Below are 11,570 nucleotides of genomic sequence, written 5' to 3' on the forward strand. Positions count from 1 at the left end.
AAAAATAAAGAGGAACACTTCCCTTCACCACTCACCTTACATTGGTCCATCTCCTTCCTCCACAAGCACACAGGAAAAAAACCTGGTTTTGCCGTGTGTTTAAAAGGCTGACTAACATCGGGTTTGGTATACCAAAGACCGGGGAGAGAACAAACGCTTTCGTTTTCATCTGTCAGCTCCCACACCACTCAAATGGAATTGCGTAGAGAGATTTTTCCTGCCTTGCTTCAAATAAATGGGTGTTGTGTTTACATACTGCATACTGAGCATTGCCCACCCTAAGCCAAGGGCTGCGTCTTGCCAACTCTTAACTTTTGTACAATATGGCGATTGCATGAGCCAGCATACCATTAAGTCGCATAACAAAACTTGGAGAATGGCACTGTTAGCTTGCAGAACTGCGTGCACCTTAACAACTGAAATGCTTTGCACAAAAGGGGAGCTCACGTCTCAGTTTGATGGCTGAACCAGGTCAGCACCAGATCGGGCAGAGGCCTCAGTCTACATTACAAGGTCAACTGCCATAGATCACAGACATAAAAGCCTACAGACACGCGGTACAAGCAGGCAAAAAAAAAAAAATCCTCAAACACACCATACGAAAAACCTCCCCACTCCCCCAAGAGTCTTCTAGATTATCTGCTGTTTATTTTTCACGCTACACTTTCTTCCAAGATATTCTTTCCAGTTGCAGCACTCACAAACCGGTCTCCCATAAGCAGAATCAAAACCAGAGAAAAAAGGAAAAAGACCTTAGTCCATTACTCAGTGTATACAGCACGGTATCTTTCTGTCTCCTACAGATTCTCTTTTTCTATCTGATGAGCAGCAAATCTATACGTACCATGAACTTCAAATGTCTTCTAGTGCCAGTGGTCTTTCTGTTACAGAATTGGGCAAGAGAGATTAGAGATCAGAGCTTACTATTTCCCTTAAAATAATGTCCCACAAGCTCACACAAATGTATCAGATGTACGTTTTACACTCCTGTTTTGGCCTGTCAAAATGAGACGGGAACTGGCAGTTTTTGCCCTCTTCAATTCTTTTTCACAACTACTATATCCATAATAATTTACACAGAGGCTCCCATTTCAGTCACACAAATGTACTATGGATAGGACTACCTAAAAAGGTCAGTTAGCTACTAGCAATGAATATACACATTCAAGGGTAAAAAGCTGAGCTCAGATCTAAGACCTTTCTAACACTGAAGTTTCTAAGAGACTGTACATATAACTCATCGCTAAAGACGAAGTGCCTGAACCACGTATCCGACAGTCTATGCCATCGGCAGTCTTCTGAGTCAGCTCCACGTGTGAATTCTCCTTGCAGCATATTTCTTAGTAACTTAATCCTATTTAGATTGCCTTCAAATCGAACAAGAACAAGGAAATTAGAGACCTGCTACGTGCTTTTGCAAGGTATATCACACTACCATCACTCATCATATTTTCTTCAAAATGTAAAAGACTGTGCAGACATCAGCGATATTTTATTGTTGTCATATTAGCATGCGAAAGAATATAACCCCACTTCCAGTAATAGTTTTAATTACTAAGTATATAAGCCTGCAAATCCTCTCATACAAGTAATCCTTCAATAAGATTAATGGAAATAGTCCCACTGAAGAAGGATTTGTAAGACCGGACCCTAAATGTTTAATCACGATTTAAAAGGCATTACTGCTTAAAGAAATAGATGTTGGCACATTTAAAATAGGGGTTTGCATGTTTATCAAACTGCACAGTTTCAGAAATAATCCTTCTAGGACTGACACAGTTGGGGAACATTTCTGCAGTTCCCCCAGTCTGTCAGGTTAAGACTGATGTAAATAAACTGACCACCCTTTTCACTCCTAGTCTACTATTCAGCACGACTCTGCCTTCTCTTTCAGCACTTTAGTTGCACTGAAGTATGACTCAGCTACTCCTTCAGCTGCACTAATTATATATTTTCCTCATGTAACACTACCTTAAACATCAATACCCCTGATTGTTTAAGGTATTAAGGATTAAGGTGTTATTAAATACTTTCAAGGCTTATCAAGGTAGTGGTTCTCGCTTCCTATATATCCTATATGCAGGATTCTTAATAAGAAATGCTCACTTCTTTCCTAGCTTTACAATCCTATTCTTTTCTCTGGGCCAGTTATTGGTCTAGACAATGCAAAAAGTAGCTACAGGGGAACACAAAGATTAAAATTCACTTCAATGCACCGAGCACCACAATATGCTTATGTTCCCCTTCTTGCACCCCCGTCACTTGCTCTCTTCACGCAAAGGTCTTCACGGTTTTAGTGGAAAGTCTTCCCTGATGTATCTTCCGCTCTGTTCTCCTTGGAATGATTAACAGTTTGGTATCACATTTGTTTGCTAATCCTTAAAATGAAGGGAAAATGCTTTGGGCAGCTAGGAGTCTGTCTCTGTCTTCCCAAAGCAGGAAGCATAACTGCTTCAAGGCTGACAGATGCTTCACCATCATGACAAGAAGCTGCTCCACAGGCTACAGTTTGCGATCCCCTGAGTCAAGCCATATGGTACTGAGTGCCAGGACTGCCTGTCTTTCCCGGTGTATTGGGAGAGAGGGATTATTCCTGCTTTGCTCTGAATTTGGAAAAGTTCTCTGTGGGTTTTAAAAGTTTACAGTTCACATGAAATGAAATGAAATGCCTGACCACTTGCACTTGTAAACCCATATTTGCCTGTTGTACTGCTTTTTTCTTGTCAGGAAGCAGCCTGACATGCATGCTGCCATGGGCTAGGATAACATCATACTACTTTTAACCACCCCAATTTTAAGTGAATGTATAAACTTTAACCGACTACACAGATACGGCTCTTAGCATTCAAGTGACTCTTCCCAATTAATAATCTATTTAGCACGTGTGGCCAAGTCTGCGTATAAGGTCCAAAACAACAGTTTCGAGGTGCAAGGCATCTTTATCATGTCAAGTGACTGACAGGAAGGAATTTATGCTGTTAGACTTCAGAACTGTTCATTTAAGATTATCCCTCACTGCATGTCAGCACCAGAAAAATTAACGTCAAGCAAGTTTTAACTCTTGAACACAGCTATGTTCTCCAGTGCACTGGCCACCCGCATTTTAAATACCTCAGAAAGCAAGTATTTCTAATTCCCCTTTTCTCTCCAAAGACTATTTAATTTTCCAATAGATTTCAGTAAGTTGTTTCCCTTTTTAAACACACCTGGCACCCGCCAAGAGGCGAGGGAAGGCAAAAAAGCCTGTTTTGCTTGTGAACAACAAGGAGAGGGGAAGGCAAAAGCCCCCGGAGCAGGGGGGACCCTCGGTGCGCTGCTGCTGCGCTGGAGCTCAGGCTCCGGCACTGCGGCCCGGCAGGACGGCGGGTGCCGGCACCTCGCAAAGCCAAGCCTTAAACTTTTTCTCTTTTTACGGGATGGTTCTTCCACTCCCTGTGCCCGCTCCCATCCTTCTTTTTTTATATATTTTTGGGAATACGCGCAGGACAGCAGCTGCAACCTCTGGGGTCGGCGGGGGGCAAGGGCAGGCGGCGCGAAGGAGGCCGCGGGAAGGTGCGGGGGGGGGGGGGGGACCGGCGGCGTGGTGCCAAGCACAAGACCTGACGGATTTTTAATTTTTTTATTATTATTATTATTATTACTATGTTTTTTCTCTCATTCCCTCTCCAAATCGCTAACACTCCGTCGGAACAGCGGCGGCGGCGGCGCCCACCCGCAGAGCCGCTGCCCCCGCAGCGCCCCCCGGCCCCGCCGCTGCCCTGCCCAGGCCAGGGCAGCGCCCCGCGAGCAGCTGGGTCGCGGCGCTCCGCACCCCGCGCAGGTGTCCGCCCCCCCCTCCCCCCGGGGGTGCCCCCTACTCACTTGTGCCTTCTTCATAAGGAACGGCAGCGCTGCAGTCCAGCCCAGCCAGCCGTGTGCAAACTCCCTTCAGCGGAACCGTAGCTCCAGCATAATGCAGCAGCCGATAGTCCACGCATTGGGGTTGCCCACGGCGAGCCCCGCTGCCTGCCGCGCTCGCGCCGCCGCCGCCGCCGCCGCCGCCCCTCTCCCCACGGCCCGAGCGCAGGCACTGACTGGAGGCGCCGCCGCCGCCCGGCCAGGTCTTTTATACCTCCGATCTGCCTCCCGCAGCAGCGGCGGCAACGGCTGCAGCGGCGGCAGCAGCCCGGCAGGACACGCCTCTCCCCGCCTCCCTCCGTCTCCTCCTCGAGCGCTCGGGAGCCGCGGCAGAGCCCGCAGGGAGGGGGGACCCGACCAAACTTCGGCGAAGTAAAACGCGAGAGGGAGCCAAGCCCGCCCGCTCCCACCGCGGCAGGGCAGCGCGCCCGCCGGGCCAGCGCGGCCGGGCAGCGCCGCGCCGCGGCAGTGCCGGGCCGCCCGCCGGGGCCGCCCCGCGGCGCCCCCTGACGGCGGGGGGGCGGCGCCTCCTTCCCGCCCTGGGCGCGCGGTGACGGCGGCACCAACGGTCCGCGCCGGCGTCCCCGCCCCGCTGGCCGCCGCGGCCGTCGGCGCTGCTGGGAGGGCCGGGGCCGCGCTGCTGGGCTTTCCCGTGGTGGCGTGGCGGTGCCCCGTGGCGACACCTCGCCTGTCATGGCACTGGAAGTCAGTTTGGGTGCCGGCATCGGGCGGTATATTCAGAGTGGCACTAGGCTGCCGCAGTGGCATGAAGCGCTCAGTGGAAAGCTTCTGACTTGTGATTTCCATGTCAGTGCTGCCTTTCTGTAACTAGCTAATGAAAGCAGGCACTGTAGTGAGTGTCTTAATGAAAGCTTAAAAACTTTTTTTACCTGCTCCAGCCGCAGAGAAATTGTGGAGCAGTGCCTCCTAAAGCCTGTGTAAAGGTGCTCCTGCAGGTGTTTTAACATCCTGTTAAAATCTGTGTACTGTTGAAATACAGTAACGTTCGGCTTGGAAAGCGACACTATTGCTTCTGACAGTGCGGGGTCCTGCTGGCACTTTTGCCCCCGCCGTTGGGACAGAGTTCGGGTCTTCGTCTGAGAGGATGGCTGCCAGGCTAATGCAGGCCGACTCTCGAGCATGCATTAAATGGAAAGAAGAGCAGTTTACGGAACTAGCGTTTCCTGAGACAGCAGTCTTTACTGATGATTAAAGATCCCATTAGCACTGGGTGAAGAAAGAACAGTCTGCCCAAGTCAGTGGTCATTTCCTGTGAGACACAATAAGATACTTCATCAGAAAAGTTGCCTAGTTTTAACCTAGACTTGCTAGTTTCAAAGACTTGCAAATTTTCACAAGATTAGGGTTCTGGCCAAAGCAAAGATGAGCTGTTCAAGCACTGAAATGGATTTTATGAATTGTTGAACCAATCCCCAACTCCACTATATATCTGGGTTTTGATTTAGGACAGATCATCTAATCACTTTGTGCCTCTGTATCAAATCCCGAAAAATGGGTTAATAATTTTCTTTTAGGGCATCAGACAGCTGATGAATTTGTTACAGTTTTTGCATTTCTCAGTTATTACCATGCTGAATTGCCCTGGAGTTCTTGTGTTACCTTCTGAGGTTCACCAGACTATATATATAATAATAGTCTCTGCCTTAAACGGTTATCATTTAAACAGATAAAGTAGACAGACAATGAAAGGGAGGAAGTCTGTAACAAAAAAATGATTGCACTCACTGAAAGGGTATTTTGTGTATCACCTAGTGGTGATCAACCCACACTGCTTCCCCAGTATATGCATTTAACAAATAGGGCCAGGAAATTAAAATGTTATGGCACACTTCCTCCTCAGAACAGATGACAGGTTTAGTCTCCTAAGGAGAAGCAGTGGAAAGTGTGAAAGAGCCGTCTGTCAAAGTAGTTACCCACCTTATGGAAAATGCTGCTGGTCTGACTGCATTTTGAGCTTCAGCACAGTCTGCCATATTGGATCATCAGTGGAAGGAAAAAAAGAGAGGGTAGAAGTGAGCCTTCTAAACAATTTTTGAGCATGTGCAGCAGATTCAACAAGTTTTAGATTAAAGTCATCTTGGTGAGAGACAGAGCCATGGGAAACACTCATCAGAGGCCCTGTGCAATCAGCTTCCTTTCTCCAACTAATTTATCTTCTCTCTTTACTGCAAAAGGACTTGGAGAATATGACTGTTTCAAGATAAGTTATGTGGGCTTCATTAGTTGTGTCAGGAAAGTGTAGGTGAATGCCCTGTATCCAGTCACTTTACAGATAACCATGTCATGCAGAGAAATATGACTCTTAAGCCTCATTAGGTCTCTTTACCATCCTGGCATCATACACCTTTTTTGTCTGTCCCTGATTTGAGTTCTTGAACCTGTCCTTCTGTTTAACCGAGTCTACCTATAGTGGAATAGTGCCCTTTTCATCTCTTCCTTTTGGCTGGCATTTTGCAAGCATATTACTGTTGTCACTGGCCTCGGTGCAGTTTGGGAAGTCTTTTCTCTGAAATTCCGAGTTTAATAGTTTAAACACATTAATTACTTATGTCCATAACACATGTTACAATACATGTTTTTATTAGCTTTGGCCATTTCCAACATAGTGCTGACTGTTGACTCACCAAGTAAGAGAACTGGTTAGCCATGGACCGTTAGCGTGTCCAAAGCACAACTGCAAACCACATTCAGTCTTTTATGGTCGACCTCGTTTGCATTTTGAAGCGCTTGAGGGTGAACACAGGCTCCTCACACAGCTCTGTGAAGACCTATTTCTTCACAGAGAAGCCACAGAAACAGTGCTGCTGCTCATCCTCATAGGATTTGATTCCACCCACTGAGCAGAACTGTCCTTCACCAGGAGTACTACTGTGCATATATGGAAATAGCAACAGTTGAAGCATGAATGAAGTCTCTCCAGTTTGCTGTGACTGTAAGAGTCTCACCATCTTCTGCAGTTGAGAAATGGCTGCTAAATGCTATTCGTTCTAGAGTTTAATGGATTATTTGCTATGCCCTATAAAGTTCCAGCTGCAGGAAAGAAGAGCTCGCTTAGTGTGTCAATGGCTTAGTTTCTGTCTGGAACAGCCAGAATTCAGGAATATATAGAATCAGATCTGTCTTCCGCAACAGGCACTGCAGAGCTAAAAGACCCTCTAGACGTGTTTGGAAAAGATGAAAAATTTCTCCTATGAAAATGTCTAAATCGTGAGGGCATAAAACAGTTTGTACATATTGGATATGTACCACATTATTCCCATTCACAACTCTGTTATACTGATAAACAAGCTGAGTGCACAGAGGCCTTGGCTGGCACAGGGCCTCAGTCTGTACTGAGTTAGTTCAGTTAACTCCTCCCTGCAGCCCTTCTTAGAGACACAGTAATAGATAAAAGCTTTATTAACCTATTTCACACTAGATAGAAATAAAACATAAGAGTTAAAATGGAGGTATATAGAGCCAAGAAACACAAAAAATGCCCTCAAACATCTTTAGGTTTTATCTACAGAAGTATTTAATTGTAGAGGAATAACTTTTCTAAGGAAAAACACCCTTAAGAACATGAAAGATTTGCAGAAGTTACATGAATTACATTGATATTGAGGAAATATGTTGAGATAACTAACTTCTTAAGAAATCTTCCCTATCTTTTGGTACCACAGGTTGCTTTACGTGTTATTCTGCGATTAAGAAGTCATATATTTTGATGTCAGCGCACAACCACAACTGACTATTAATACTTTAATATTGGATCAAAGTACTCATTTTGAATTTCTAATTGAACTTTCTTATGCTTAAGAATTACCAAGGTGACTGTCGGTTTCTTTTAAGCACCATAAATCCTTTGTGCTTTATACAAATGACAGGGAGAAGTTTCATGATTATTCAGTATTACTAATTAGCAAGTAAGGGAATGACTCAGTCAAGACTTAGATCCATGGGGACATCTACCGAGAAGCCCCTTTTATTTCAATGAGCATCATAAGAACACAGGATCCACCTGCATTTTTTCATTCATGCAATCTAGTTCTAAAAATTAATTTGAGAAAAGCAGTTTCCTTGTAACTAGTTGATTCTCCATAATATATTAGTACAGACTGGTATTTTAGAGATAACGACATTATTATAAGGTAAACTCACTAATTGGCCAGTTTGGTTGGCAGCCTGACTGGGGGTAAATGCAGTGTTCTGGATGAAAAGAGATGTCTCCAAATTTAAAAAAAAAAAAAAAAAAAAAAAAAAAAAAAAAGAGTTAATACAATCATTTCTTGAAATGGCAGCATGAGAAGTTTGGTACTTCATTATGATGCTTCTTTAAAATAATGCACTCTGAAATCTAGATGCAGGAAAAAGCAGCAGTGAGTCATGCAGCGTAAGAATGGAATCAGGTAGCTTTAGAGTATCTGAAATCTGCTAAAAACACCAGTGAAGGAGGCTAGAGTTGTGCAGTTGTGTGTGAGATTATTTTGTCCAGCAGAAGCTATGAAGATAAGCAGGTAGACTGAGCTAGTAGACATTGCTTTCACTGAAAAAAAAAAAGTAGGTTTTGTACATCTGACTAGCATCCTATTCTAAAATCCTGTTGGAGACAAGGAATGACAGATTTTTACCACAAGCCTAAAACTGCTTCTGTCTATTGGTGCCTTTGCAGTAAAATGACATAGCTATTTCCATTAGGACTTTACAGCAGGATAATTAGTGTACGATAGATATGCTGTGCTGCTAAGAAACTTTTTTGGCACTTAAGACAAGGCCAAAATAGGAAGTTGCACTGCAACTGTTAAAACTCTGTCAAAGCCAGTAAAAATATGGTTGCAGCTGCTAAAAAATAAATGGCTATTTCCTGACTTATGTGAAAGCTTCTTTCTACTATTCATTCAATACACAGAGGTTTTAAAGCAGTCTCAGATGAGCATCTGAAGATCTCACTGGCATGAGAGAATTCTCAGTTGGTGCAAGGAGGACGTACTTGGGGAAAGATGCTGCAGACAGAGTTCCACGAACTTTGGCATCATCCAGTTGGCTTCTGATGGCCTTCAGGATGTTAGTAGAAGTTAATAGAAATCAGAGGCGCCTTAAGAGTGTTGTAAACTTTTGCAACCACTGAGATTCCAAGAAGATCAGAGAACAGAAGCAATGCAAAGGCTTTTTCTTAGTCACAAGTCCCTTATTTTTTCACATCTGTGCCAAGAGGTGTCTGATTCATCTGTGAGAGCAAGCAAAAACACTACATCTGCTTTTGAGGAATTAGTTACATGTGTGATCTTGAAAGCTGTCCAGTTGTCCAGATCAGGGAGACCAGCTGGAGTACACTGTGACTCCTCTTTTTGCGTGCCTGGGTTTTCCTTCTATGGTGAGGGAAATTGCAGGGATAAATGGTATTCATCCATCTCTAATCTTGGCGTTCAGTCAGAAAGAGGCCAGAGTATGCATCTGGAGTGACAAACCGGCAGTTCCCCAAGCCTGGAGTGATAGTTGCTGTGCATAGTTGATTGTGGGTATGTGTTCAACACTGTTTGGCAAGGCTCAATTTAGCAGAGTCCAAACATCTTTGTCCTGTTTCTGAAACAATGGAGTACCCAACCTGCAAGGACAATTTACTCTTTATTTGCAGAGGTTTAGTTGGAGAATTGGAGAGCAGTGCTCAAATTTCTGTTCAGCGGATGCTGTTAGTAGTCCTAATTCTGAAAATACTGTCTTTCTGAAGAGACTGCTGCTTGCCAGCCATCTACCATGAAAAGCCGACTGACATAGCGGATGAAAAATGCAGGTTTTTAGTAGTTATTTTTCCAACAGATACTGATTCTTAAAGATGTTGTAGTTTTTATGATTCTTAGTGGTGAAGTTCTGTCCCCACATTTCTAGTGGGGGACATTTCAGCATCTGTGGGCCTCCAGTTACAGAGGAACATATGCAGGAATACAAGAGGCACTAGCATGGCTATTGAAAAGTACTGGAGCTTATGCTTCTAAAGAGCGTATTCATAGACAGTACAGTCTATACTGCCTACAACATCACAAAGCACTATAGTCCGTGTATTAAATAATAATTCTTTCTGCAATATGCATTTTTTTTTTTACTTCCCTCACATTTTTCTCTGTTTTCCACTTTGGGAGAAAAAGAAAACAATTATGCACTACAACGACCAAGCTAGGCAATGTTTGAGGTAGGCAGACTCAAGCTGATACATCATCTTGGAGATCTACAGTTCAACTAGATGGTTATTACAGGACAAGACAACCACTCCTTATTATGTCTAAAATCCAGTTGTTTGCCTGTCATGAGATCAGTCTGTGTAGCCTAATGTATTAATTATAGTTATACAATCTCCAAAAAACATGTTATTTTGCTTGTACAATTCTGTTTCCAAACAAAGCAAAATAATATAGTTTATTATTTGTACTATGCTTAAGTAGTTCCTTGTTATATTCATATATTGATTCCAGTAATTTAAAGGTGATAATGTGTGAGAAATAAATATATCCGTTCCCAAATTTGTTTCCTACTTCTCTCGATTTGCATTAGTCTATGTCATTATATTCACAGTAATTACAGCCCTAGAGAGTTTTATGGTAAAATGGATTCATTTTAAAACAAAAAGCTATGTAAGTGGGACTGGATATAAATATTCACTGTTTACAGGGAAAACTGAGTGAGATTATTCTTGTTCAATGAAATATTATGAAATCAAACTTTTTGTATAGTGTATTTAGTCTGAGGAGACAGATGTAAAGTATCAGGTACAGTGACTTCGAAGCCATATTATGTCATCACTTTTTGTTTGATGAAGTCATATTGCATTAGGAATGTAGGAAGTAGGACCAAAAGGACTTCCTAGATGGCGTCTAGTCCCCTGTCATCAAGAGAAAAGCTATCATTTAATCCTTTTCGTGGTTTTTAGCCATTTCCAGTGTGAAATGAGATACTAATCTACTATTCTATGTGTGAAATACTATTCTGTGGGAACGCTGTTTTCGAATTTGACTCATCTCATGGTTGGAAACCTTTTAATTTGAAGCTTAGCATATTCATGATTAGTTTATACATGTTTGTTCTTTGGCCAAAGTTATTCTTTACCAGAAATAGATCTTTCCTCTCCTTACTAGTTTTTGATCCTCCTGCCCAACCTCCTGGCAATATGTACACTAATAAAGAAAACAGAGATGAAACATGGGCTCAAGTACTGGCATGCATTTGTCTGCACTGCTTAATTTTTTAGCACTCCATTTGGCACAGTTTTGGTTCAGCCAGCTAGCGTTTTCCAAGACAGTGCCTGAGCTCCGTCTGAGGAATAGTGCAAGCCAGGCACTGTTCCCAGCAGGCAATAGGGGTGACACCCTGTTCTGGGAAAGATACAGAGTTTAGCTGCATGGATGAGAGCCATCCTGTGCCACTTACCCTATGACAAGACAATGAGTCCAGGCCTAAAGCTGTGGTTTGAATTACCTCTTGTAAGGCACTCACTGAAAGTGGTATTTGCAAATTATACTAAAAAAAGAGCTTTGTAGAACAGGTGTTCAGGAAATACCTAACTGCAGCACCCATGCAGTAAAAATCAACCTTAATTCTAGAATTTGCTCTCTTTTGAGGTTTGGAATTATCATTAAAGCATTCTATTAATGTGAAAAAAAGAAAAGAAAAAAAACTGCAGA

The 11,570-nt window shown here is 43.4% G+C and overlaps 1 protein-coding gene across 3 annotated transcripts in view; it reads right to left on the minus strand.

Moving 5' to 3' along the window:
- Positions 1 to 4,390, minus strand: part of KITLG (KIT ligand) — a 58,185-nt gene extending 53,795 nt beyond the window's left edge. For 2 of the 3 annotated variants that reach the window (XM_026109546.2, XM_026109544.2), the window contains exon 1: positions 3,862 to 4,387. In XM_026109546.2, the coding sequence (XP_025965331.1) occupies positions 3,862 to 3,876 (15 nt within the window). In that variant the 5' untranslated portion in view covers positions 3,877 to 4,387. Of the gene's footprint in view, positions 1 to 3,861 lie in introns of all 3 variants that reach the window. The other variant, XM_026109547.2, reaches the window with a different exon arrangement.
- Between the last annotated feature and the right edge of the window lie 7,180 nt (positions 4,391 to 11,570).

This window comes from Dromaius novaehollandiae, chromosome 1 (genome assembly GCF_036370855.1).
Source record: "Dromaius novaehollandiae isolate bDroNov1 chromosome 1, bDroNov1.hap1, whole genome shotgun sequence".
NCBI classification, from domain to species: domain Eukaryota; kingdom Metazoa; phylum Chordata; class Aves; order Casuariiformes; family Dromaiidae; genus Dromaius; species Dromaius novaehollandiae.